The following is a 26716-nucleotide window of genomic DNA, read 5'->3' as shown; positions in this document are numbered from 1 at the left end:
GCTATGTAAAGCCATGGAAATCATTTACTTACAAATCTAAAAGTGGATCGAATCCTTCTAGAAAGCAATCTTCATCGGCCGAGTCGAAATCTTCGTTGTCCAAATCGCTCCCCTGATCCGAGTCTGACTCCAGAATTGTATCTAAAGCTTCTATGTCGATATACATATTCATAGCGGCCTTCTTTTTAGGTTCCTGTTGGATATATTTATATGAGTTTACTTCACTTCGATATCCTTTTTATTTTCTTGAGAAGCCATATTTTGTGAAAATTCGATTAAATATGTTTACAATGTAATGTAGCGGTACGTCTCGTCCTCTGAGCCAGGTAGCAATTGTTCGCATCACGCATAAAAGGTTCGAGGCCTTGTCCAAGTCAACTCCATATCCCTTGAAAGCGTATCTCATTGGCTACAAGACTGTCACGTTGCCATTAGTAGCCAATCTCCAGTCTAATGGATGCCTACAGCGCGTAAGCAGGGAACATATTTTGATGCGCAAAGACAGTCACTCCGTAGACATTCGATGTTGCCATTAAGTCATACTTCATCAGATAACATTGGCTGGATTTGTTCCTACCAACCTACAGATTAATTTGATATCCCCCCCTGTAGTTATAGCTCAAAGACAGACCAAATGTAAGATGCTTGGTGAAAACGTTGTGTAAAATACACATTTTTGACTCTCGGGGCTGGTGATCAATAACATTAGGTCACAGTCAGACAAATATGATATCCTAATGATCTGTGAAGCCCCGGATTCGGTGTGTATCAACGTCTTCCTTATTTATTTTGTTTATGCTACACAACGCTAACTATCAGGTAGCCTAGTGGTTTGAGCGTTGGACTTGTAACTGAAAGGTTGCAAGATCGAATCCCCGAGCTGACAAGGTAAACCACTAGGCCGTCATTAAAAATAAGAATTTGTTCTTAACTGACTTGACTAGTTAAATAAAAAACGCTAACCACAATCTAGGTTGCAGTCATCGGCCCTTATAAATGTGTGTGCCCATATATGGTATTAAGTCACACCAAAGATTTGAAGGTACAAGATACTGGCCAAGATACTCAGCTTTCCACAGACACCATACTTCTGCAGATAGGGGCTACCGTTCTCATACCAGACTGAATTGAAGAAAGAATATTTATACAAGTCCACCAAGTCAATCATCAGTCACCTTCGTGAAAAAAATAATAGTGCTACTTACGTTTGAAGCTCAAGGTCAATATTAATTTCTGCAGTATTGAGAGAGATACCAGCAGTGCTCAAGATTATGTAGAAAGTAACCTGGAAACACATTGCATCCAAATATTTCATAACATTCACCACGAGTGAGCCACACAATGACAGAATTAAAAAAATTCTGTAATGAAAACAAGTGCATAGCCTACCTCTGAATCTGTTTTGAATGGATTCCCCAGTTCACACTCTGTTTGGGAGCCATTCTGATTGGCTAAACAGAGAACCGGTTTATCCCTCTGGAGAACAAAAACTCATTACAATGTTATTACTTGACGGATAGCAAAAATGTGCATGCTGAAATAAACCAGAGTCACTTCACTTACTGTCATTTTCTGAGAGCGGAAACCGGAGTATGAGAGAGCGTTGGGGAACCTCCCCACCAGCTTAGCCTCATGGGCATCATCCCCATTTCTGTTTTTCACTGTCACCTCCAGAGCTATGTCCTTCTGATCACTGAGGGATATCACTGGTAGCCCATTCTCCCTGGATAAAAACAAAACATTGCCTTATACCTCTTCCTCAGATTCATGGTTCTTTTCCAAATCTTATCACGAAAGTCCCAGAATGTATATGCACTAAGAATGTGTGTTCATACTCACATAGGTAATGGGGGAAATATATCTTGGTTGAGCTCTTTGGAGCAGAATCTGTACTCCAGTTGTAAGTTACTCTGGCAAATATGATCATTTCCGCATCCCTCCTTTAAGAAGTTCACCTGTAATGAAGTAAGATCAAGCTTATTTTCAATGCATCTGACAGTAAGTCCATTCTAAACTTTACTGAATTCCAATCACTCTGAGACATTCAATGACATCATGAAACATGTGTAACAGTTGGGAAATTATGGTTACCTCCGTGACGACCTTGCTTGGCTGGGAGTTGTCAAGAATAGGCACAAGCTGGGGGAGAGCGTTCTGCCTCTTCTGCCGCTTGGTACCCTGGATTCCCAATGACACCTCAATGGGAATACCACGCAGCTTGTCCCTAATGTTATCCTACAGACAGAGAAAACAATTATGTACACCAGCTCCCTTCTAGGTATCATTCTAGAATCCCAAGAGGGTTAGAAGAATACCAAAAACTATACCTGCAGTTTGATTTTTGTCTTGATGCAAGCTCTTTTGTTTTGTCCCCGGAGGTCCAGAGTTCCGGTCGATTGGAAGTCCTGGTCGGTGCGAGACTTATTGAGGAAGAGGATCCTGGAGGGAAGCCCTTGCTTCCTGCGATCTGCCTCACCCTCAAATGCGTAGCGGATAGCTGTAAGGAAGCATTCCAGAACAACAGTATGTATTATGTAAGGACAAAGGGATTCAGGACTTTCAGGACTATGACAAATTATGCCATTTGGCTTGAGGTGAAAGAAGAGAGAGGCTTGACTTACTTAGTTTTGGGCTGTAGGATACAGGGTTTGCTTTATAGGTGAAACATGCCTCCACGGTCAAGCTATAGACCACAAATGGATTATAATTCAGTTGTGTTAATAGGAAACAAATCTACAGAAGTGCAAAGATGTCAGACATATTTTCAAACATGAGTAGTCATCAAATCCCATCAACACCTTACCAGATGCTGTTGCCACAGGTTTTCTTTGTGAAGTCAATTTCCTTTGGAGTAATTTTGACATCCTTCTTAATGCTAATAATTGGCCTTGCCCTAAAAAAAGAGTTGTTACTGTATGTGTTATCGTGAAATGTATTTGTGAGGTCGTAACTGGATTGTTGTAGATAGCCTAACAAGATCATTACCTGTAAATGAGAACTGTATCTGAGAGAGACCCAATAGCTATATCAGGATAGGAATTCTTATCTAAATCCATATTCCCAGCCAGAGAATATCCAAATAATCTGATGTTGTTGGGCATTCCCTCAAGGATCTGAAATGACAAATAAATCAATAAGTGAAAATGGGATGCAGCAGTGATGTCATTCCATTACTTCAACAAGCATATCCTTTGACCAATAAAACACTGCATAACCAACCTGTGCTGGCTTGGTGTTGATTCCATTAGCAGAGCCATGGTAAATGTATACTTTTCCTGCCCCGGCATCAGCGTAGGGCGCTCCAACAGCAATGTCTGTAAAAGAGAAGCCATTTAGCTATGGAATGTTATGACACAAGCACAGAAAGGTCAGAAATAAGTACAGATGCCAGGTTTCCACCTTGATAGGAGTCCTGATTGATGTCACCGATGTTCTCCACTGCCAGCCCAAACATTGAGTCTTTGGTTCCATTGAGGCGGATTGGGGTGATCTTGTCCCACTTTCCTGCCTGGTTGATGTAGACATAAACAGCTCCTCCAAAGTCTCCCTCTTTCATGAAGAACTGAGGGGCTCCCACAACAATATCCTGCCACCTGGGAAGCAAAAAGTAAAGACCAAATTTGAAACATAAGTTACAATATCCATGTAGGTTTGATGACATAATACAGGGTTCCCCAATAGGCGGGTGATTTTATACTTAACAAAAATATAAACGCAACAAACAACAATTTCAAAGATTTTTCTGAGTTACAGTTCATATAAGGAAATCAGTCAAATATTGAATTCACATGACTGGGCAGGGGTACAGCCAGGCCCACCCACTGGGGAGCCAGGCCCAGCCAATCAGAATGAGTTTTCCCCACAAAAGGGCTTTATTACATAGAGAAAAACTCCTCAGTTTCATCAGCTGTCCGGGTCGCTGGTCTCAGATGATCCCGCAGGTGAAGAAGCCGGATGTGGAAATCCTGGGCTGGCATGGTTACACGTGTGCTGCGGTAGTGAGGCTGATTGAACGTACTGCCAAATCCTCAAAAACAACGTTGGAGGCGGCTTATGGTAGAGAAATGAACATTAAATTCTCTGGCAACAGCTCTGGTGGAGAACCCTGCAGTTAGCCAACCAATTGCATGCTCCCTCAAAACTTGAGACATCTGTTGCATTGTGTTGTGTGACAAAACTGCACATTTTAGAGTGGCCTTTTATTGTCCCCAACACAGGGTGCAACTGAGCAATGATCATGCTGTTTTATCAGCTTCTTGATATGCCTCACCTGTCAGGTGGATGGATTATCTTGTCAAAGGAGAAATGCTCACTAACAGGGATGTACACAAATTTGTGCACAACATTTGAGAGAATTCTTTTGTTGTTGCGCATATCGGAACATTTCTGGGATCTTTTATTTCAGCTCATAAAACATGGCACCAACACTTTACATGTTGCGTTTACATTTTTGTTCAGTATATTTGGCCCCACAAGTTTTCTGAGTAAAAAATAAAACGTTTTTGGGGGGGATATAATTTTCCTAAAATCACCAGGAAATCATCTCAAAGTGATTTTAATTCAGGAAATCTGCTCCCAAGTATTCACACTGTGATCGTATCCCAATTAGAGCCCTGCACGGGCATGAATTTTAAACCCGAGCCCTACACATGCCCACAATGTTCATGCCCTACCCTACCCAGGCCGATTGTTTCTGCCAAATTTAAGGCCCGGCCCGGCCCTGCCCAAAACCAGAAATAACTTCCTCCATTAGTAAATCCATTAGCTGCTCCTCTCTGTGTGTCACTCACTCCCTGCACGCTGCTCACTCTGCATGCACTCTGCTCATGGCGGCTCTGGGTCTGTAAGTACCCATAGCAACGGCTCCGCTTGGGCTGCTCTGCTCAATGATGAGACATGAGAGCAGTTAGCTGTAAACTCCAACAAAACTCAAGGAACATTATAATTTTCGGTGAAATCTCCCATCTTATATTTGACGAGGTTGAAGGACTTCTACGACGCAGCAGGGCACGGGCAAATGGCTCAGCTTCAAAATGTTAGTGATCAATTTAGTGATGCCCTGCCCATATCCTAGTTATTTATGAAAAAAACAGGCCCTGCATGGCACTAACCCAATGTATAATGTCAGGGCGGTCAGACTCAGCTTGGATAGCAGAGCTCTAATCCCAATGTAATCAAGGTTTGAAATGATTCTGTTTATGCCAAATACTGTATCTGTTTGGGATTCTTGAAGTGAATTTGCAGTGTACAAATTATAACTAAGTTCCGGCCCCCCAACCTTCCGCTCAAGGAAAAATGGGCCCACGGCTGAATGTAATTGGGGGCCCCTGACATAATGTATGGATAAGCCAAAACTGAAAAAGCAGAAGTCAACTTGTGTCACATACCCATCTCCATTCAGGTCGACCACAGCTACATCATATCCAAAAGAAGATGCCAGTCCAGGCCCTTCTAGAATGTACTCTGGGGAGAGTCTTGCGGACGCTTCATTCTCTTTTCTCAACAGGACCACAGCCCCACAGTGATTGGCTCGCGGTGCCCCAGACACAATGGTCAGGCCACGCCCCTTGGTGATGCTATGCCCAGAATCAATGGAAAACCCTGCAACATGACATAAGAGGAATCTAGGTATATATCTTATATCTTATACTATGCATCATTCAGAGCGTTCATCTTTCATGAATAAATGAGTGAATTTGGGATGTAAAGAAAAACACGATGTGAAATATAGTCGTCATGTCATCTTGAAGCAACCAAGAAAACATATGTTGATATACATATAAGTATCCCAGTAAAAACAGCAGTACATTCAAGCATTACGTTGAAATAATTACATGGTAAAAATTCAGATTATAAACCATTCACAAGTTAGTGACCATGTAGATGGAATGGTTAAGAGAGTATGTTTTAGCCACCTCAGAAGTCACAAACCTAAGAAACTATTGGTCGTCACATCCAGACTTTTCTCAGGGCTGACCTGTAGAGAAGACGACTTATACAGAAACTGATCAGCGTTGGCAGCAGACAAACTGGTCATGAACAGGATGCCTAAGCACAGAAAACACATAGTTCCCGCAGTCAAAGTTCAGACCTACTGTACCCACCTAAGTAGCTGTTAGCAGGCACAGGCACCAGGTCAGGATCCAAGATGTTCTCATCTCCAACTTCATAAGGCCCATCATCATAAAATCCCCTTTCCAACAAAGTGTTGTTCTTTTGCTCTACACGTACTATGCCTAGAGTGGTTGAGAGTGAGGGGTGAAGATGTCAACGAAATGGTGCTGGATTAAATATGATCCTCAACAAAACAATATGAAAACTTCAACAATAATGACACAAGCAAAATGTAACTGGGTGAATTTCTTTTTTTACAGGTGAAAATAACATTGTATTGAAAGGCAATCCATGGTCGGACTTCTGAATTAATGAAATTTACCCATTCATTCTCGAAGAATGACTTACAAATGACTCCTGAGCTTAGTTCAACTGGCGTACCACATCAGAACCCAAAATATAAGCTTGTTCAATGTTTGTAAACAAAGTAAATGTAAACACACACTGTATAGCCTAAAAACATGGTTCAAACTAGAATTGTGAAACCATAGACGGTCAGTCCTTGCATCCATAGCTCTGTCTTTGAATTTGAGGGTGGTTACATTTATCCAGCCCCGTCCCCCCGCTTTTTACAGAAACAGTGGTCGGAAGAATGCTTGGTCATCGTTTCAACTGCTGATTGACACTTTAAAGCACAGTTAGGAAACGTCTGATGAAGTATGCTGCAAAGCCTTTCCTTACCTCTAGAGGACATGTGAAGCACAATATACTGCACAGCTCATTCTGCTGAGATTTAAATCTATATATTGTACATCCACCTACCTTTCCAGTTGTAGGCGCCAGGCGCGCCAAACACCACGTAGTGGTAGTCCTTGGTGAACGTGGCAGCCAGACCCTGCTGACAGAAGCCAAACCTCTCATGGCCTCTGGCTCTCCCCTCACAGAACCTCCAGTTCCCTCCATCTTCATCAGAGGATGCATCAATAGTGAGGTCCTGACTCAGGATGTAGCAGCGACCTGTGATGTCGCGGGACTCCTGAGCAGTGTCCACAAACAGACGTCTCTGATAGCGGTGAGCACAGGTCTGCAATGACGAGACAGCGGAATCAGCTTCGCAAGGCTAGGTCCTAAGCCGATGATGCTGTAGATCTGACGCAACGTTCTGCACGGCAGACATACAAAGCACTATGAACCTGGCTAGTAACACAGCAATGCACAGTATTCTCTGACACTGTGACTTACCACAATCTTCCCTCCGGGGCCCTGGCTGTTAACTGTCACCCCCATCCACTGGTTCTCCTTGTTCTCAACTCTCACATCCTCTGTGGGAATTTATGTTGATTCTCGCTTTAGAATGAATTTTACTTGGAGTATATTGTGGTTAATAAAGCAGAATGTTCAACCATATGTTGTGTAAGAAAGAGAAACAGAGAGAAACAGATTTCAGTAACACCTCACCTTCATTGTCAAAATCGATGCGGTCACAGTCATCGGATTCGGTGGTGATGTCACAACTGTACAGGCCACCGGTTATGTTGGCTCTCTGGTTAGCCAGTGCTTTGGCTCTTGGTGCTCCAATCAACAGTCTGCAAAAAAAAAAGAAATAATAAAAAAAAATTAAAAAATCCAATTACTGTCTCTTTAAGATATTCAAGGTCTATAGATGAATATACTGTGACAATAGCAGATGTCAGAGATGTTTGGTAATCCTATACTGCAGCTGTCATATTCAATCATCCATATTGACCAAAGAGGTCAGTTTAGTAACCCAGAACTGGCCTGGATAACTGGCCTGGACACCATGTCAAACTGGCAAATATAGCACATGTCCACTACTTAATATTCAAACTGCCAGCAATCATAGTACTGTCTCATAGACTTCAAGAAATTGTGAACATGCCATTTGAGATGTACCACAATTAAAGATGGGTTTTTTTTGTATTTCATCTGGCTGTCAGTTAATGTCCTCAGAATAATTATTTTGGGGAACTTCTCATGATCTGTCTCTGTAGTACAGTAGTCTACTGTGCTGTACAATTAGCACAAGGCAGAGAAACAGTATGATCTAATTTGGAGCATATTCAATCATATGATTGTCCTGTACAACATTAGTTCACTGACCACAACATATCCAAATCACCCGGAGTGCCTAAGAGAATCTTAACAACCGCAAGTGACAATATCCTGCATGAATACGTTTTAGGGTTGAATAACTTGTAGAGACATTTTTTTATGCCCTATATTTATGCACAATACTGTGTAAGTGGTCCTGTGTGGCTCAGTTGGTAGAGCATGGTGTTTGCAACACCAGGGTTGTGGGTTCGATTCCCATGGGGGACCAGTACGGAGAATGTAGGAAATGTATGCGTTCACTACTTTAAGTCGCTCTGGATAAGAGCATCTGCTAAATGACTAAAATGTAAATATAAGAGATGTGACTGACTGATATTGCAATTAAATGTAATAGCTTAGGAGGGTTTTTAGGAATTGGCTGTACTTGGCACTTCACTAAATGAAAAAAAGCATCCCTGTTAGGCTAACACTATAAAAGAGGAACAAACAGAACAACCCTAGTGAGAGACAAACACTTCAGCAGGACCTCTCCGGGGCATATTTTCCAGCCTGAACAGTGAGTGAGAGCCACAGCCACATACTAAGGAACACTGAAAACATGATCGGATGAGTCAATGAGAATGGCTAACATTACCTCCCACCATTAGCTCTGACAAATTGAAAACCCTAGTCATTGGCGACACCCTTACCCGCAGTATTAGACTTCAAAATAATAAGTAACACTGTTTACCAGGAGGCAGGGCTACCGACGTTAAGGCTACGCTGAAGATGGTGCAGGCTAAGGCTAAAATTGGTGAGTGTAGAGAGTATAGGAATTTTGTTATCCACGTCGGCACCAACTATGTTCGGATGAAACAGTCAGAGGTCACCAAGCGCAACATAGCTTCAGCGTGTAAATCAGCTAGAAAGATGTGTCGGCATCGAGTAACTGTCTCTGGCCCCCTCCCAGTTAGGGGGAGTGATGAGCTCTACAGCAAAGTCTCACAACTCAATCGCTGGTTGAAAACAGTTTTCTGACCCTCCCAAAAGATATCATTTGTAGATAATTGGCCCTCTTTCTGGGATTCACCCACAAACAGGACCAAGCCTGGCCTGCTGAGGAGTGACGGACTCCATCCTAGCTGGAGGGGTGCTCTCATCTTATCTGTGAACATAGACAGGGCTCTAACTCCCCTAGCTCCACAATGAGATAGGGTGCAGGCCAGGCAGCAGGCTGTTAGCCAGCCTGTCAGCTTTGTGGAGTCTGCGACTAGCACAGTCAGTGTAGTCAGCTCAGCTATCCCCATTGAGACGGGAGCTGTGCCTCGATCTAGGTTGGGCAAAACTAAACATGGCGGTGTTCGCCATAGCAATCTCACTGGAATAAAGACCTCCTCCATTCCTGTCATTATTGAAAGAGATTTTGATATCTCACATCTCAAAATAGGGCTACTTAATGTTAGATCCGTCACTTCCAAGGCAGTAAACTAATCACTGATCATAATCTTGATGCGATTGGCCTGACTGAAACATGGCTTAAGCCTGATGAATTTACTGTGTTAAATGAGGCCTCTCCTCCTGGTTACACTAGTGACCATATCCCCCGCACATCCCGCAAAGGCGGGGGTGTTGCTAACATTTATGATACCAAATTTCAATTTACAAAAACAAAAATTACTGTGTTTTCGTATTTTAAGCTTCTAGTCATGAAATCTATGCAGCCTACTCAATCACTTTTTATAGCCACTGTTTACAGGCCTCCTGGGCCATATACAGCGTTCCTCACCGAGTTCCCTGAATTCCTATCGGACCTTGTAGTCATGGCAGATAATATTCTCATTTTTAAATTTAATATTCACATGGAGAAGTCCACAGACCCACTCCAAAAGGCTTTCGGATCCATCATCGACAGTGGGTTTTTTCCAACATGTCTCCGGACCTACTCACTGCCACTGTCACACTCTGGACCTAGTTCTGTCCCGCGGAATAAATATTGTGGATCTTAATGTTTTTCCTCATAATCCTGGACTATCGGACTACCATTTTATTACGTTTGCGATCGCAAAAAATAATCTGCTCAACCAAGGATCAAAAGCCATGCTATAAATTCTCCGACAACCCAAAGTTTCCTAGATGCCCTTCCAGACTCCCTCCACCTACCCAAAGCTGTCAGAGTACAAACAATCGGTTAACCACCTAACTGAGGAACTTAATTTAACAACATTTGTCATAAGAAACTAGCTCCCTGGTATACAGAAAATACCCAAGCCCTGAAGCAAGCTTCCAGAAAATTGGAACGGAAATGGTAGTACACCAACTGGAAGTCTTCTGACTAGCTTGGAAAGACAGTACCGTGGCAGTATCAAAGAGCCCTCACTGCTGCTCGATCATCCTATTTTTCCAACTTAATTGAGGAGACTAAGAACAATCCAAAATTTGTTTTTGATACTGTCGCAAAGCTAACCAAAAAGCAGCATTCCCCAAGAGAGGATTTCTTTCACTTCAGCAGTGAAAAATTAATGAACCTCTTTGACAAAAAGATCATGATCATTAGAAAGCAAATTACGGACTCCTCTTTAAATCTGCGTATTTCTCCAAAGCTCAGTTGTCCTGAGTCTGCACAACACTGCCAGGACCTAGGATCAAGGGAGACACTCAAGTTTTTTAATACTATATCTCTTGACACATTGATGAAAATAGTCATGGCCTCTAAACCTTCAAGCTGCATACTGGACCCTATTCCAACTAAACTACTCAAAGAGCTGCTTCCTGTGCTTGCCCTCATATGTTGAACATAATAAATGGCTCCCTATCCAACAGATGTGTACCAAACACACTAAAAGTGGCAGTAATAGTCTCTCTTGAAAAGCCAAACCATGACCCATAAAATATAAAAAACTATTGGCCTATATTACATCTTCCATTCCTCTCAAAACCTTTTGAAAAACTGTTGCGCAGCAACTCACTGCCTTTCAGAAGACAAACAATGTATACAAAATGCTTCAGTCTGGTTTTAGACCCCATCATAGCACTGAGACTGCACTCGTGAAGGTGGTAAATTACCTTTCAATGGCGTCAGACCAAGGCTCTGCATCTGTCCTCATGCTCCTAGACTTTAGTGTTGCTTTTGATACCATCGATCACCACATTCTTTTGGAGAGATTGGAAACCCAAATTGGTCTACACGGACAGGTTCTGAACTGGTTTCAGTCTTATCCGTCGGAAAGATATCAGTTTGTCTCTGTGGATGGTTTGTCCAGTGACAAATCAACTGTACATTTCGGTGTTCTTCAAGGTTCCGTTTTAGGACCACTATTGTTTTCACTATATATTTAATCTCTTGGTGATGTCATTTGGAAACATAATGTTAACTTTCACTGCTATGCGGACTATACACAGCTGTACATTTCGATGAAACATGGTGAAGCCCTAAAATTGCCTTTCCTGGAAGCCTGTGTTTCAGACATAAGGAAGTGGATGGCGGCAAATGTTTTACTTTTAAACTCGGACAAAACAGAGATGCTAGTTCTAGGTCCCAAGAAACAAAGAGCTCTTCTGTTGGATCTGACAATTAATCTTCGTCTCAAATAAAACTGAAGGACCTCAGCGTTACTCTGGACCCTGATCTCTCTTTTGATGAACATATCAAGACTGTTTCAAGGACAGCTCTATTCAATCTACGTACCATTGCAAAAATCTGAAACTTTCTGTCCAAAAATGATACAGAAAAATGTATCCATGCTTTTTTCACTTCTAGATTAGACTACTGAAATGCTCTACTATCCGGCTACCTGGATGAAGCACTAAATAAACTTCAAGGTTTTACTGCTAACCTACAAAGCATTGCCTGGGCTTGCTCCCACCTATCTTTCCGATTTGGTACTGCCGTACATACCTACATGTACGCTATGGTCACAAGACGCAAAACAGCTGGAGGCAGGGCTTTCTCCTATAGAGCTCAATTCTTATGGAATGGTCTGCCTAGCCATGTGAGAGAAGTCTTTATTGAAGACTTATCTCTTCAGTAGGTCCTATGATTGAGTGTAGTCTGGCCCAGGGATGTGAAGGTGAATGGAAAGGCACTGGAGCGACGAACCGCCCATGCTGTCTCTGCCTGGCCGGTTCCCCTCTCTCTCCACTGGGATTCTCTGCTTCTGACCCTATTACAGGGGCTGAGTTACTGGCTTACTGGTGCTAGGAGGGGTGCATCACTTGAGTGGGTTGAGTCACTGATGTCATCTTCCTGTCTTGGTTGGCACCTCCCTCGGGTTAGTGCCGTGGGGGAGATCTCGTGGGCTATACTCGGTGTTAGCTCAAATGGTTGAAGATATCCCTCTAGTGGTGTGGAGGCTGTGCTTTGGCAAAGTTGGTGGGGTTATATCCTGTCTGGTTGGCCCTGTCCGGAGGTATAGTCAGATGGGGCCATAGTGTCTCCCAACCCCTCCTGTCTCAGCCTCCAGTAATTATGCTGCAATAGTTTATGTGTCGGGGGGCTAGGGTCAGTCTGTTATATCTGGAGTATTTCTCCTGTCTTATCCGGTGTCCTGTGTGAATTTAAGTGTATGCTCTCTCTCAGTGTATGTTCTCTCTCAGAGGACCTGATCCCTAGGACCATGCCTCTAGACTACCTGGCCTGATGACTCCATGCTGTCCCCAATCCACCTGGTTGTGCTGCTGCTCCAGTTTCAAATGTTCTGCCTGTGGCTATGGAACCCTGACCTGTTCACCGGACGTGCTACCTTGTCCCGAACCTGCTGTTTTCGACTCTCTTGCTCTATCTTCCGTACCTGCTGTCTCTAACTCCGAATGATCAGCTATGAAAAGCTAACTGACATTTACTCCTTAGGTATTCACTTTTTGCACCCTCTACAACCACTGTGATTATTATTATTTGACCCTGCTGGTCATCTATGAACATTTGAACATCTTGGCCATGTACTGTTATAATCTCCACCTGGCACAGCCAGAAGAGGACTGGCCACCCCTCAGAGCCTGGTTCCTCTCTGAGGTTTCTTCCTAGGTTCCTGCCTCTCTAGGGAGTTTTTCCTAGCCACCATGCTTCTACATCTGCATTGCTTGCTGTTTGGGGTTTTAGGCTGGGTTTCTGTATAGAACTTTGTGACATCGGCTGATGTAAAAAGGGCTTTATAAATACATTTGATTCTATTGCATATCTGGGTAACAATATTGCATATTGTGCAGCATGTTTGTTGTGTTACATAGATTAAGTAGTATTGTAATGCTATTAGGGAACTATATTGGGGACATAATTGAGTGATCACTGTCCATACACTACAAGTGATATGTTAAATCGCTAAGGGAGTTACTGGAAAACAGATGCGTATATGGGTGATAGTGGGCCACAGTGCAAATCCATTGAATACGTTGTGGGAATTTCCACAAAGGGGGGCAGGGAATCCTCTCCACCTTCTTCCTCCACTCTGCATGATTCCACAAGCTATTCCGTGAACCACCTATTTCTTCTTTGGATAGGGTCATGGACCTTCATTTACCAAACAAGGCCTCCGAAGAGGAAGCTTGTTGGGAAAGGGGAAGATCGAAGCCCAAATTATGTCCCCTCCCCTCTATCAACAGCCAGTGAAATGCAAATAACAGCTCAGTCAAAACAAAGATGTTAACTACAGTTTCACAGAGCAACTGAGCTGTCAGTTCGAAGTGCAGTTCAAGATATTTGAGGGCTTTCAAAATCACTATTTATTCCAATGTTACTCTTGCACATCACACTCTCACTTAAAGCCTGGGAAAACCAACCCCATAGAGCTGCATTAGAGTGGGAAACAACACACAGGGATTTGTATCTGCATGTAAAGGTTCTCAGCAGTGCTCTCCATTGATACAGTTGAAGTCGGAAGTTTACATACACTTAGGTTGGAGTCATTAAAACTCGTTTTTCAGCCATTCCACAAATGTCTTGTTAACAAACTAGAGTTTTGGCAAGTCAGTTAGGACACCTACTTTATGCATGACACAAGTAATTTTACCAACAATTGTTTACAGATTATTTCACTTATAATTCACTGTATCACAATTCCAGTGGGTCAGATGTTTACATACAGTAAGTTGACTGTGCCTTTAAACAGCTTAGAAAATTCCAGAAAATGATGTCATGGCTTTAGAAGTTTCTGTTAGGCTAATTGAACTCATTTGAGTCAATTGGACGTGTATCCATGGATGTATTTCAAGGCCTACCTTCAAACTCAGTGCCTCTTTGCTTGACATCATGGGAAAATCAAAAGAAATCAACCATGACCTAAGATAAAAAAAATTGTAGACCTCCACAAGTCTGGTTCATCCTTGGAAGCAATTTCCGAATGCCTGAAGGTACCACGTTCATGTGTACAAAAATAGTACGCAAGTATAATCACCATGGGACCACGCAGGCGTCATACCACTCAGGAAGGAGACACGTTCTGTCTCCTAGAGATGAACGTACTTCTGTGCGAAAAGTACAAATCAATCCCAGAACAACAGCAAAGGACCTTGTGAAGATGCTGAAGGAAACAGGTACAAAAGTATCTATATCCACAGTAAAACGAGAACTATATCGACATAACCTGAAAGGCCGCTCAGCAAGGAAGAAGTCACTGCTCCAAAACCACTATAAAAAAGCCAGACTACAGTTTGCAACTGTACATGGGGACAAAGATTGTACTTTTTGGAGAAATGTCCTCTGGTCTGATGAAACAAAAATATAACTTTTGGTCATAATGACCATTGTTATGTTTGGAGGTAAAAGGGGGAGGCTTGCAAGCCGAAGAACACCGTCCCAACCGTGAAGCACGTGGTAGCAGCATCATGTTGTGGGGGTGCTTTGCTGAAGGAGGGACTGGTGCACTTCACAAAATAGATGGCATCATGAGGATGGAAAATGATGTGGATATATTGAAGCAACATCTCAAGACTTCAGCAAGGAAGTTAAAGCTTGGTCAAAAATGGGTCTTCCAAATGGACAATGACTCCAAGCATACTTCCAAAGTTGTGGCAAAATGGCTTAAGGACAACAAAGTCAAGGTATTGGAGTGGCCATCACAAAGCCCTGACCTCAATTCTATAGAAAATGTGTGGGCAGAACTGAAAAAGCATGTGCGAGCAAGGAGGCCTACAAACCTGACTCAGTTACACCAGCTCTGTCAGGAGGAATGGGCCAAAATGCACCCAACTTATTGTGGGAAGCTTGTTGAAGGCTACCCGAAACGTTTGACCCAAGCTAAACAATTTAAAGGCAATGCTACCAAATACTAATTGAGTGTATGTAAACCTCTGACCTGCTGGGAATGTGATGAAAGAAATAAAAGCTGAAATAAATCACTCTCTCTGCTATAATTCTGACATTTCACATTCTTAAAATAAAGTGGTGATCCTAACTGACCTAAAACAGGGATGTTTTACTAGGATTAAATGTCAGGAATTGTGAAAAACTGAGTTTAAATGTATTTGGCTAAGGTGTATGTAAACTTCTGACTTCAGCTGTAGTTGTAAAATTTGGCAAGGCACTGAAGGGTAACATCGGCATTCACACGCAGCACTCCAGCCTTTGCGTACAAAGTCTAGATGACACATGAAAACAAGCTGATCCTTTCTGAAGGAGAAAATAAATATATTTTTAAAGTACTTATAGATAAGCACCTTATTCCCCTGTTATAATGATTACCCAACAGCTTCTGATCTAGATAAACTAATAGGGAACAATTAAGCAATTAGACACAAGCAAGGCTGGACTTTGTTAGCTTAGAGTCCACAAGACAAAAAGTCAAAAGTGCTACTGGTAGTTGAGAACTTTGACAGTCATGGAACTTGCCTGACGACTCATCCTGAATTTAATTTCGCTGCTGTATCGATCGCTCGATACATCAGTCTGAACCCGCTATCCTAGAAGTAGTACGTGCTGACGTAAAAATGACGTGAATCATGATTGGTGTAGGCCGGCTCTGGCCCAATGCGTTTCTTGAACCAAACAGAATGGTTTGAATGTGTTCACATTCTAGAAGTCCTCGGGGAGGAAGCAAATCCAGACTCGTCGTGGAGAAGGAACGTTAGTGCGTGTGGTGTTTGACAGGAGCGATGTGGATGGGTAGCCAGGCAAAAGACGGAACTGCCAACAAGTTACACTTAGGGGAAAGGAGACTCATTTTCCAAGTACAACAAGATTTGAAAAGGTTCAACGCATCGGAAATTAACTTTTTAGGACACATTATCAAAAATAACATTGCAAATCTACTGCCCTCTGTTCCTCTAAAACATAAACCCCCAGGTTATAGCATCAAGTTAGCTGAGCTACTAAGTACATGGAGAGCCATCATATTCCTATCCATGTCAAGAAGTTTAAGACAGTAGGATTGGTTACAGACTAGGGCTAGGAGGGGTGGCAATATTTGCGGTGTGTCCTTAAAAACAAGCAGAAAAGTGACAATTTCATGCAGCGCTAACGGGAAGTTTTAAGACCCACAAAAATCAGTAACGTAGTTGTTAATGGCAGGGATTTTGAGAGCAGAAGTGCAGCCTATCCAGTCATGACACACAGTGCCCATGGAATGAGAGGTGTGCCTTTTGTGGATTTGAATCTCGTATTTAGAAATATTTAAAAAAACAATTGGTTTCCCCCCATTTCATTTCATTTGATTCAAAACCAACCATAGCCTACCCTCCCCTTAATCATGGCTGGTTTAGCAGCATAGCATATAGTGTGTCTTTTGATTTTGACCATTAGCCAAAAGAAGCCTCTGAATAAAGGGGTTTTAAAATGTTCTACTGAGAATGCTTTAAATATTTTGGAGGTTTTTGCCCGCATGCTTTTTTATTACTCATAATTCACATCCCTGCATTTGCTTGTTCACGTAGGCTATCCACCCCCCTTTTGGAAGAGCACTCCTCATCCGATACCAAAGACACACTCCTCAAATACTATTCAGTCCTCCTATAATTTTTGGGAGAATCTGCCACACACATAGGCAACGATAATTGACAGGAGCCTAGTATTAAGTACAGACATGCAAATGTTATGTGTAAAGACATGTAATGCAATGCTACTGGCGGCAGAGAAGTCATGCGCAGGAGAGCGGAAACTGATTTACAACGGTTGTGTTTAATAACCATAAACCACCGTCAACAGAATAATACAATAAATGGGTCAAACAAAACCCGTTAAATACACATGTAATTGATGGAATTGGTACCAGGTGTGATGGAAGACAAGACAAAACCAATGGAAAATAAAAGTGGATCGGCGATGGCTAGAAGGTCGGTGACGTCGACCGCCGAACGCCGCCCAAACAAGGAGAGGGACCAACTTCGGCGGAAGTCGTGACAAGACATTTAAGGCTGTGTGTGCACACAATGCCATGAAACGAGAGAAGTGATTTATGATTTCATGCTTCTGACTCGATCCTACTTAGAAATATTGTTGTTGGTTGTTTTTCGTATAATTTGATTAAAAACCAAACTTCCATGGCTTCGAATGCAATGCAATTTTGTCTGTTATTTCTGCAGAAGTGCAAATACAGTATGATCTGTAAGATGGTTCTATGATGTTTATAAAACATGATTTTAGAAACAAAGTTTGGATGTGCGTAAAACCATCCATAGTCTAAGTTGCCTCGTCTGGTTTATACGCCCACAGGGAGCAGTTATGGTGCCTGTAACTGTATCTAGACATCGCCTATTTAAAACAAGTTGCTAGGTCATTTTTTTTTTTTTTGTCTTTTTAGGCCTTATCAATAGCCTAGTGAATTTAATCTTGCTTATTGACTACGTTTGGCATGTCCATATTCAGACTGCAATTTACAGTAAGGTGTAACGGTTGTCGTACGTAGTGGACCAAGGCGCAGCGGGTCGAGTGCTCATAATGACTTTTATTGAACACAAACAAAACAAGAAAAAACGATCGAACAGGATTGCAGGCTACATATACAGCTATGCAAACAACAACTTCCCACAAAGGGACAGGCAAAACAGGGCTACCTAAGTATGACTCTCAATCAGCAACAACGATGTACAGCTGTTCCTGATTGAGAGCCATACCAGGCCAACACAAAGAAATACACAACATAGAAAACCATAGAAATACAAAACAAGAACATTACCCAAAAACCCCGGAACACATAAATCAAACACCCCTCTTACATAAATACATATCCCATAAACCCCGAACCACATAAAACAAATACCCCCTGCCACGTCCTGACCAAACTACAATAACCAATAACCCCTTATACTGGTCAGGACGTGACATAAGGCTAGCCCCTATATCAGTGCGAATGCTATACTGTAGCCTATGTTTAACAATGTATTTCCATACTGAACCAATGCAATTAGAAGACTGTGGACTGCAAACATGTTCAACATATTTAGCAAATATGGGGCAGGCTATTTAACGAAGTAGGCTTATAAGGGACTAACTTTCAAATTGGAGTTGATGACAAAGCAATACATAAAATACCGTAAATACACAACATGAAGCAACCACATATTTAGCCATGGAGCACATTCTGATTGGCTAGTGAGGGGCCAAGCCTTCACACACACCCACAAGTTGTTTATTCTCCAAAACCCAGCCCTTTCACGGCATCGCCAGCTACTACGCCCATAATTCCGATTGTGAAAATAGTTCAAATATTTCTGACACACCCCTGAACCTATAACGCTACCACCAGCGCAACGATTTACAATTGCGTTAGGCCTGTTAAAATAGAGCCCAACGTGTAAATGAATAGTGGTGGCCAAACTGTGGTTGTATCCTGTGACCTTGCTGACCTTTTCCCCCAAATGGTGTGTGATGCTGACCCTACAGCTGTGCACTCAAAGTCCCCAGAACCACTGCAGCTGTTCTAACTGTGTCTGTTTACCTACACCAACACTTGGCACTGGCTTGTTACACCAGCCAGGCCATAACAACATTTGGCAAAAGTGTGTGGTTTTTCAAACCACCAGGGTCTGAGCTCCTCTATCACTGCTAATAAATCAGTGTCTCAGTCTTTACCCAGTAGATTATAACCTGCCTTTGAGCTTTACTGGGACACAGCCAACTGCCAGGCTCCTGAGAAATTCCAAGCTTCTGTTTTTCCATCAAAGATCATTAAATGTAAACCTCCTGTGCTAGTTCCAGGCCCTGGGTCTCCTGCCCTGCTAGGCCCCGAGTTGGCGGTCACCCTAGGTCTGCAGTCCCTGCTCCTAGCCAGTTCGCAGCCCCCAGCCTCAGCCGGTGCCCAGCCACCTGTCCTAGAGCTAAGCTCCCAGTTCCCTGCTCATCTAGGCTTGCAGTCCTCTGTCTTAGTAGTAGGCCCTGAGTTTCCTGCCCGGCTAGGCCCTCAGCCTCCTGACCTGGGGGAACCACTGTTCACTGACCCAGGGGCCTGCTGTCTCCAGTTCTGGGAGGCCGCCCCACCTCCTGCACTGGAAGACCCTTGGCCCTCACACCTGGGAAATCACCTGACCTCATCTCTGCGGCCCAGCCTGCCCCTGCCTTCGGATCTCTGATGAGCCTCGCCCAGAGGTCTCCACCTGCTCCACCATGGGAGCCATCATCTTCAGCAGTAGGGAGAAGTCTAACTCAGTGCCCAGGAATGAGCCCCAGCGACCTTCAACCAGCTGAGCTAGAGGATCTTCCACCACCCCCGTGGCATCCCATGGGATGGCCAGACACTGTTCCTGCGACATTGTGCAACCTCCTCGTGGGGTGGCCCCTACGCCCTTACGTGCCCCAAAGCCAGCACCCTCCTGGCCCCCATGGTCCTCTAAAGTGACACTTGCTATCAGCTGCCGCTCTAGTTTGGCAAGATGCACAGTAGGACTGGACCCCACTTTGTCTGGTCCCTTAGCTGCTCTGACCCTCTGCCCTGCCTGTCCTGCTGGATAGGACAAGGCACTTAAAGACTATGCCCCACATTGAGGCATTTCCGAAGTTGTTTGGATTTCCGTAAGAAATCCAGGGGCGGCTGTAAAAAAGGCTATTCCTTTCAGCCAATCAGCAGATTTGAATGGCCATTTGGACTCTGGCTCCGCCCACTGTAGCTCAGTGTTTTTTAGTCTTCGACAGAAGATGCAAGTCTGGCTGGCGACCAAGTTTTCAGTGTTTATTTTAGAAGTGGTGTGTGCATCCACAATGTAAGTTGGGGCTTTATATTGTTGGGGATTGTTTATGATGATTACTGCATGCTACTGAAACCTGAACAATGTTGGTTATCTTGTTACATCTATAACATAGTTGTTCTGTAGCCAGTTGGTATCATTGTTTACCTATTTAACTAATACATAACGTCAGTACAGAATTGCCATTTAATATGACTTTTGCATGGTTGTATTTACACTACATGACCAAAAGTATTTGGACACCTGCTCGTTGAACATCTCATTCCAAAATCATGGGCATTAATATGGAGTTGGTCCCCCTCTTGTTGCTATAATAGCCTCCATTCTTCTGGGAAGCCTTTCCACTAGATGTTGGAACATTGCTGCGGGGACTTGCTTCCATTCAACCACAAGAGCATTAGTGAGGTCACGCACTGATGTTGGGCGATTAGGCCTGGCTCGCAGTCAGGGTTCCAATTCATCCCAAAGGTGTTCGATGGGGTTGAGGTCAGGGCTCTGTGCAGATCAGTCAAGTTCTTCCACACCGATCTTGACAAACCATTTCTGTATGGACCTCACTTTGTGCACGGGGGCATTGTCATGCTGAAACAGGAAAGGGCCTTTCCCAAACTGTTGCCACAAAGTTGGAAGCACAGAATCGTCTCGAATGTCATTGCATGCTGTAGCATTAAGATTTCCCTTCACTGGAGCGAAGGGGCCTAGCCCGAACCATGAAAAACAGCCCCAGACATTATTCCTCCTCCACCAAACTTACACTATGCATTCGGGCAGGTAGCGTTCTCCTGGCATCCGCCAAACCCAGATTCATCAGCCGGACTACCAGATGGTGAAGCGTGATTTATCACTCCAGAGTGTGTTTCCACTGCTCCAGAGTCCAATGGCGGCGAGCTTTACACCACTCCAGCTGGCGCTTGGCATTGATGATCTTAGGCTTGTGTGTGGCTGCTCGGCCATGGAAATCCATTTCATTAAGCTCCTGATGAACAGTAGTTATTGTACTGATGTTGCTTCCAGAGGCAGTTTGGAACTCGGTAGTGAGTGTTGCAGCCAGGACAGACAATTTTTACACGCTACGTGCTTCAGCACTCTGCAGTCCCCTTCTGTGAGCTTATGTGGCCTACCACTTCACGGCTGAGCCGTTGTTGCTCCTAGACATTTCCACTTCACAATAACAGCACTTACAGTTGACCAGGGCAGCTCTAGCAGGGCAGAAATTGTACTTACTGACTTGTTGGAAAGGTGACATCATATGACGGTGCCACGTTGTAAGGCCATTCTACTGCCAATGTTTGTCTATGAAGATTGCATGGATGTGTGCTCGATTTTATTCAGCTGACAGCAATGAGTGTGGCTGAACTAGTCGAATGCACTAATTTGAATGGGTGTCCACATACTTTTGTATGTATAGTGTATTATTATGAGTATGTTGTGCATGTTACTATTACTGGAAGATAATGTGTTATATGCCAGATAAAGTTAGTAGAAGACTCTAAACGGCCTGGTGCACTCTGCATGCACACTTGATTTATGGCCTATCAGATAAGATCTCGAGCTGACTAGAGAGAGAGGGCCATCAATTCTGACTGGCAGCAGTAATTAGCCTCTCTCTCTGCCAAGATGTTGACATCTCATCTTTAGTGGTGTGAATTGGTGTCTGCAATGATAATGATAGGCTATGTAGTCTACAGTCAGTAACGGTGTGTGGGTAAAATCACTTGGGAAGCCAAGCCCCCCAAAAACGCAATTTTTCAACCTGTTGTGATAATTGCGTTGTTTGCTCTATAACCTGCTAGTTCATAAGCCTTGCGACCGTGATATACTGTATAGGTCTAAGGCAGAGACAATAAGAAGAATAAATTCAACCACATCTTTGTTTCATCACAAAACCGGAGAGCAACCTCTGTCCGGTGAAGTCTGTCCAGTGAAGTCAAAATAAAATAAAATTGTATTTGTCACATGCGGCAAATATGCAGTTTTAAGAAAATATGTACTAAATAAACTAAAGTTAAAAAAATAAGTACAAAAATAAGTAACAATAATGAGGCTATATACAGGGGGTACTGGTACCGAGTCAATGTGCGGGGGTACAGGTTAGTCGAGGTAATTTGAACATGTAGGTAGGGGTAAAGTGACTATGCATAGATAATAAACAGCGAGTAGCAGCAGTGTAAAAACAAAGGGAGGGTGTCAATGCAAAGTCTGGATGGTTATTTGATCAATTGTTCAGCAGTCTTACGGCTTGGGGGTAGAAGCTGTTAAGGAGCCTTTTGGACCTAGACTTGGCGCTCCGGTACTGTTTCCGTGCAGTAGCAGAGGGAACAGTCTATGCCTTAGGTGACTGGAGTCGGACATTTTTGGGGGACTTCCTCTGACACTGCCTAGTATATAGGTCCTGGATGGCAGGAAGCTTTGCCCTAGTGATGTACAGGGCTGTACGCACTACCCTCTGTAGCGAGTTACGTTTGGAATGCCGAGCAGTTTCAATACCAGGTGATGATGCAACCGGTCAGAATGCTCTCGATGGTGCAGCTGTATAATTTTTTGAGGATCTGGGGACCCATGCCAAATCTTTTCAGTCTCCTGAGGGGGGAAAGGCGTTGTCGTGGTCTCTTAATGATTTTCTTGGTGTGTTTGGACCATGATAGTTTGTTTGATGGTGAAAGCATATTGCATGTAACAAACATGACCTACAGCATGGTCAAGCAAGTTAATGTTTCCAACATTTTAGAACCACGGAGGGTTACCGGATGTCGCAAAGAAAACAGGAGCTGCCTACACTATTCCAGCACCATTTCAACATCATCAAATCACCTCTGCTTAGTCTAATACAGTGACAACTAAAAGATTCCAAAAACAATTTAGTCCAATCAACTTAAGCTAAATATGATGTGGCTGTCCATGGTTCTGATGTGTGTGTGTGTGTATTTGTGCAAGTAGAAAAAAACATGTTGACTCACTCTACTTGTGGAGAAAAGCCAACGCCATCCTCCTCTCTTTCATGTTGACGAAACGGTCTACAGTACACTCTTTTAGTTTTTGTTGTCCTAGGCTACCTGGCTAAAATGCTTGCTCGCTAGCCTAACTTCCTATCATGGGCAATGTTAGCTAGTTAACATTAGCCTTCTACATTAGCCTTCTACATCTAGCTACATATTGAACTTCCATCATCTCAGTCCAGGGGCACTATAAATGTATAAATGTATGGTTGGATCGCCGTTATAATCATTGGCCAGTAAGGAGAATTAAGTAAAAGCACAAGTCCAAATCCCTATCTCCATCCATAGCTAATTTAGGAACAGGCCAATCTTAGCAAGCTAGCTAGCCACCAGAGGACAACAACACAAGGGCCAGATGTATACAGAACGGTGCATTTATGATGTGTGTGTGCACACAACTCTGTGGTGGTGACCAAGAGCCAATAAAACTCTGAATATGGACACATCTGCCTGGTTTTTGCCGGACCGCCTGTAGTGGGCAGACCTAAGTCAATCAGCACATAGCGGGTAAGGGCTCAGAAGTCGACTGCTCAGATGTGCTCCAGCTAGCCATTTTTTTCAATAGTAAATACCTCTTACCTACAGGGTGCTGGATGAACTTAGACTTGATGGATTGTTAATTATCTAATATATGCAATGATTGGGCTGCCATGTTTTTAAAATGGTGCACAATGCACTGTACTTACACAGATGTTTGACAGTTAAAATCCCAGTGGGTTCTGTCTGGACCACTGCCCTTAGCACTCCTGTTCTAAACCAATAACTAACCTTGACTCATGTACCACGTAGCCACTCTCACAGTTAGGAAAACAAAAAGGTCACAGATCATTGCTCTTTTCACAGGAATAAATCTCAACTATCAAAGAACGGACCATAGCGTCATAGTGAAAACCATGGTCACACCACTGAAGATGTCAGAGTTGTTATTTAGTAGAATGACAACCGTTTGTTTTATAGACCAGGGTTTATAACCATGTTATGAACTCATTCAATAAGTGCACAAGGCTGGAGTCATTGGTGAAAGGAAATATTGACAGTAAGAACCCCATACAAAGTACACTGAACAAAAATATAAACGCAACATGTAAAGTGTTGGTCGCAGAAAGATCCCAGAAATGTTCCATGTGCACTAAAAGCTTATTTCTCTGAAATGTTGTGCACACATTTGTTTACATCCCTGTTAGTGAGTATTTCTCCTATTGCCAAGATAATCCATCCACCTGGCAGGTGTGGCATATCAAGAAGCTGATTAAACAGCATGATCATTACACAGGTGCACCTTGTGCTGGGGAAAGAAAAGGCCAAATGTACAGTTTTGTCACACAACACAATGCCACAGATGTCTCAAGTTTGAGGGAGTGTGCAATTGGCTGGCTAACTGCAGGAATGTCCACCAGAGCTATTGCAAGAGAATGTAATGTTAATTTATCTACCATAAGCCGCCTCCACCATTGTTTTAAAGAATTTGGCAGTACATCCAACCGGCCTCACAACCGCAGACCACGTGTATGGCGTTGTGTAGGTGAACGGTTTGCTGATGTCAACGTTGTGAACATAGTGCCCCATGGTGGCGGTGGGGTTATGATGTGGGCAGGCATAAACTACGGACAATGAACACAATTGCATTTTATCGATGGCAATTTGAATGCCCAAAAATACTGTGATGAGATATTGAGGCCCATTGCGAGGCCCACTTTTTTCAAGGTATCTGTGACAAACAGATGCATATCTGTGTTCCCAGTCATGTGAAATCCATAGATTAGGGCCTAATGAATTTATTTCAATTGACTGATTTCCTCACATGAACTGTAACTCAGAAAATATTTTAAATTGTTGCATGTTGCGTTTATATTTTTGTTCAGTATAATACTGTTTGATCACTTGACACTGCCAAAAGGCTTCTGAAATGATAACAGTAATATTATACTTTTTAAATAACAGCTAGGCATGCATTACAGTGTCCAATACTGTGAAAATGGGTTTGATAGATATCATTTGAGTAGTCACTTGTTACTGGGGATTTAGAGTCACTTTCTTTTGAACAAATTCAATTAACATGCAAGATTTCTCGAGTGACAAAGCTTGTTACCTCTGGTTTGCCATTGTTAACTTGTAGCAAGGTCTCTGTCAAAGGGCATTCTTAATAAAACCACACGCTCTACTGAATATAAATCCTCACTGTGCTCTTACTACAGCGCATTCAACATGTAGGTCTACAAAACATTGGGAGTAAAAATCTTCTAAATTCCTTAACGTAATTTCTACAAGTATTTAAAATCCGACAACGAATCTGTCATTATTTCCATGTAGGAAAAGCAATGGGTAATTTATCTACATAATGAAACAATTGCGAAAAGTTGCTTTTAAATTAGGAAAAGTTTAACAAAACGTATTAGTTTAACATTTACATTTTCACCTCCGTCGACAAGAAAACGGTCCCATAAGAATTTGGCCAATGAACCTGCTACGAGTGATGAATGGTCCAACTATGCGTAAAGTGGAGACGTAAAATAAGTAGCTAACCAACCCATAATAAGTGCAATAAATGCAACAGAACTCATACAGTAACAACAACACAAACAAACAAAACAACAAATCTTACATTGTCTTATCTGAAGGATTAAGTTGCCGGTGCATGGCTAGAGAGAATCCAAATAAACTGCCCGGTTCTCCGTCTTTCCTCAGGACATTCAATGTATCCAGGTTGAAGCCTAATATATGGGTCCATTCTAGCAAACAAATAAGTGCCACATGAATTGGAAAATATCTTCTCGGGAGCACCATTGCGTTAGGACCTAAGGGTACCACTATAGTTCAATGCTGTGCTGGTTGTTCCACTACCCCTCGCTCAGGATTCGCTGCTGAATTCCATGACCTGCTGAATGCTTCTGTTGTTATCCCGGGTTTACGGATTAGTAATCGTGCACTACAGCGCTCCTCCTCTGCTCCCTCCACCCTTTACGTCACCGCACAAATCCCTAACAGTTTTCTAACTTTGGGGTTTGATTTTACCTCCAGTCCCTGCCCATTCAGTTGACCTCATTCATTCCAATTCACATTAGAGGTAACATTTTATAAAATATACATGGTGTCACATGGTGTCATCTAGCTAATAATGTACGAGTGGCCAGGGCTTTTAGTCTTTGCCGACAGTAAATGTAATGGTTGGACGGGATGGACAGTAGGTCAAATGTGAAGCTAATCAATTGGACAAATGAACCTCCCAAATCCAGGTGGACAAAGAGATAGGTAGGATTGGCACTGACTGGACACTCTGCCTTCAAGCCTTTTGAGTTCATTAAGCTGCAAGGAATGGAGCCTCTCAAATTCAAGCTCCGTAAGAAAACATGGAGAGTCAGGGAATGTCTTGTGTCACACTAGTTTGCCAAGTTGAAAAAAAAAGCTTTTAAAACAAGGACTATTTTTTGAAAGACAATGGTCAATTTGATAGGCTCCTTAATCATTCATCCAAAAAAAGAATGGCTTCTGAAATATGTATGACCATTCTG

At 42.9% G+C, this 26716-nt stretch overlaps 1 protein-coding gene across 2 annotated transcripts in view; it reads right to left on the bottom strand.

Annotated features, from left to right (window-relative positions):
* The window catches only part of LOC106581763 (integrin alpha-6), a 35147-nt gene extending 9043 nt beyond the window's left edge, over positions 1-26104 (bottom strand). For both annotated transcript variants that reach the window (XM_014164045.3, XM_014164046.3), the window contains exons 1-17: positions 25810-26104; positions 7513-7640; positions 7297-7376; positions 6877-7138; positions 6105-6236; positions 5388-5601; positions 3400-3593; positions 3220-3314; positions 2986-3113; positions 2804-2893; positions 2622-2683; positions 2328-2497; positions 2092-2235; positions 1840-1955; positions 1564-1723; positions 1390-1476; positions 1206-1285 (exon numbers count right to left, since the gene is read on the bottom strand). In XM_014164045.3, coding sequence (XP_014019520.3) covers positions 1206-1285; positions 1390-1476; positions 1564-1723; positions 1840-1955; positions 2092-2235; positions 2328-2497; positions 2622-2683; positions 2804-2893; positions 2986-3113; positions 3220-3314; positions 3400-3593; positions 5388-5601; positions 6105-6236; positions 6877-7138; positions 7297-7376; positions 7513-7640; positions 25810-25991 — 2324 coding nt within the window. In that variant the 5' untranslated portion in view covers positions 25992-26104. The remainder of the gene's footprint in view (positions 1-1205; positions 1286-1389; positions 1477-1563; positions 1724-1839; positions 1956-2091; positions 2236-2327; positions 2498-2621; positions 2684-2803; positions 2894-2985; positions 3114-3219; positions 3315-3399; positions 3594-5387; positions 5602-6104; positions 6237-6876; positions 7139-7296; positions 7377-7512; positions 7641-25809) is intronic.
* Between the last annotated feature and the right edge of the window lie 612 nt (positions 26105-26716).

The sequence above is a fragment of the Salmo salar genome, chromosome 21, assembly GCF_965601325.2.
Source record: "Salmo salar chromosome 21, fSalSal1, whole genome shotgun sequence".
Taxonomy (NCBI): domain Eukaryota; kingdom Metazoa; phylum Chordata; class Actinopteri; order Salmoniformes; family Salmonidae; genus Salmo; species Salmo salar.
This window is presented reverse-complemented; position numbering and strand designations above follow the sequence as displayed.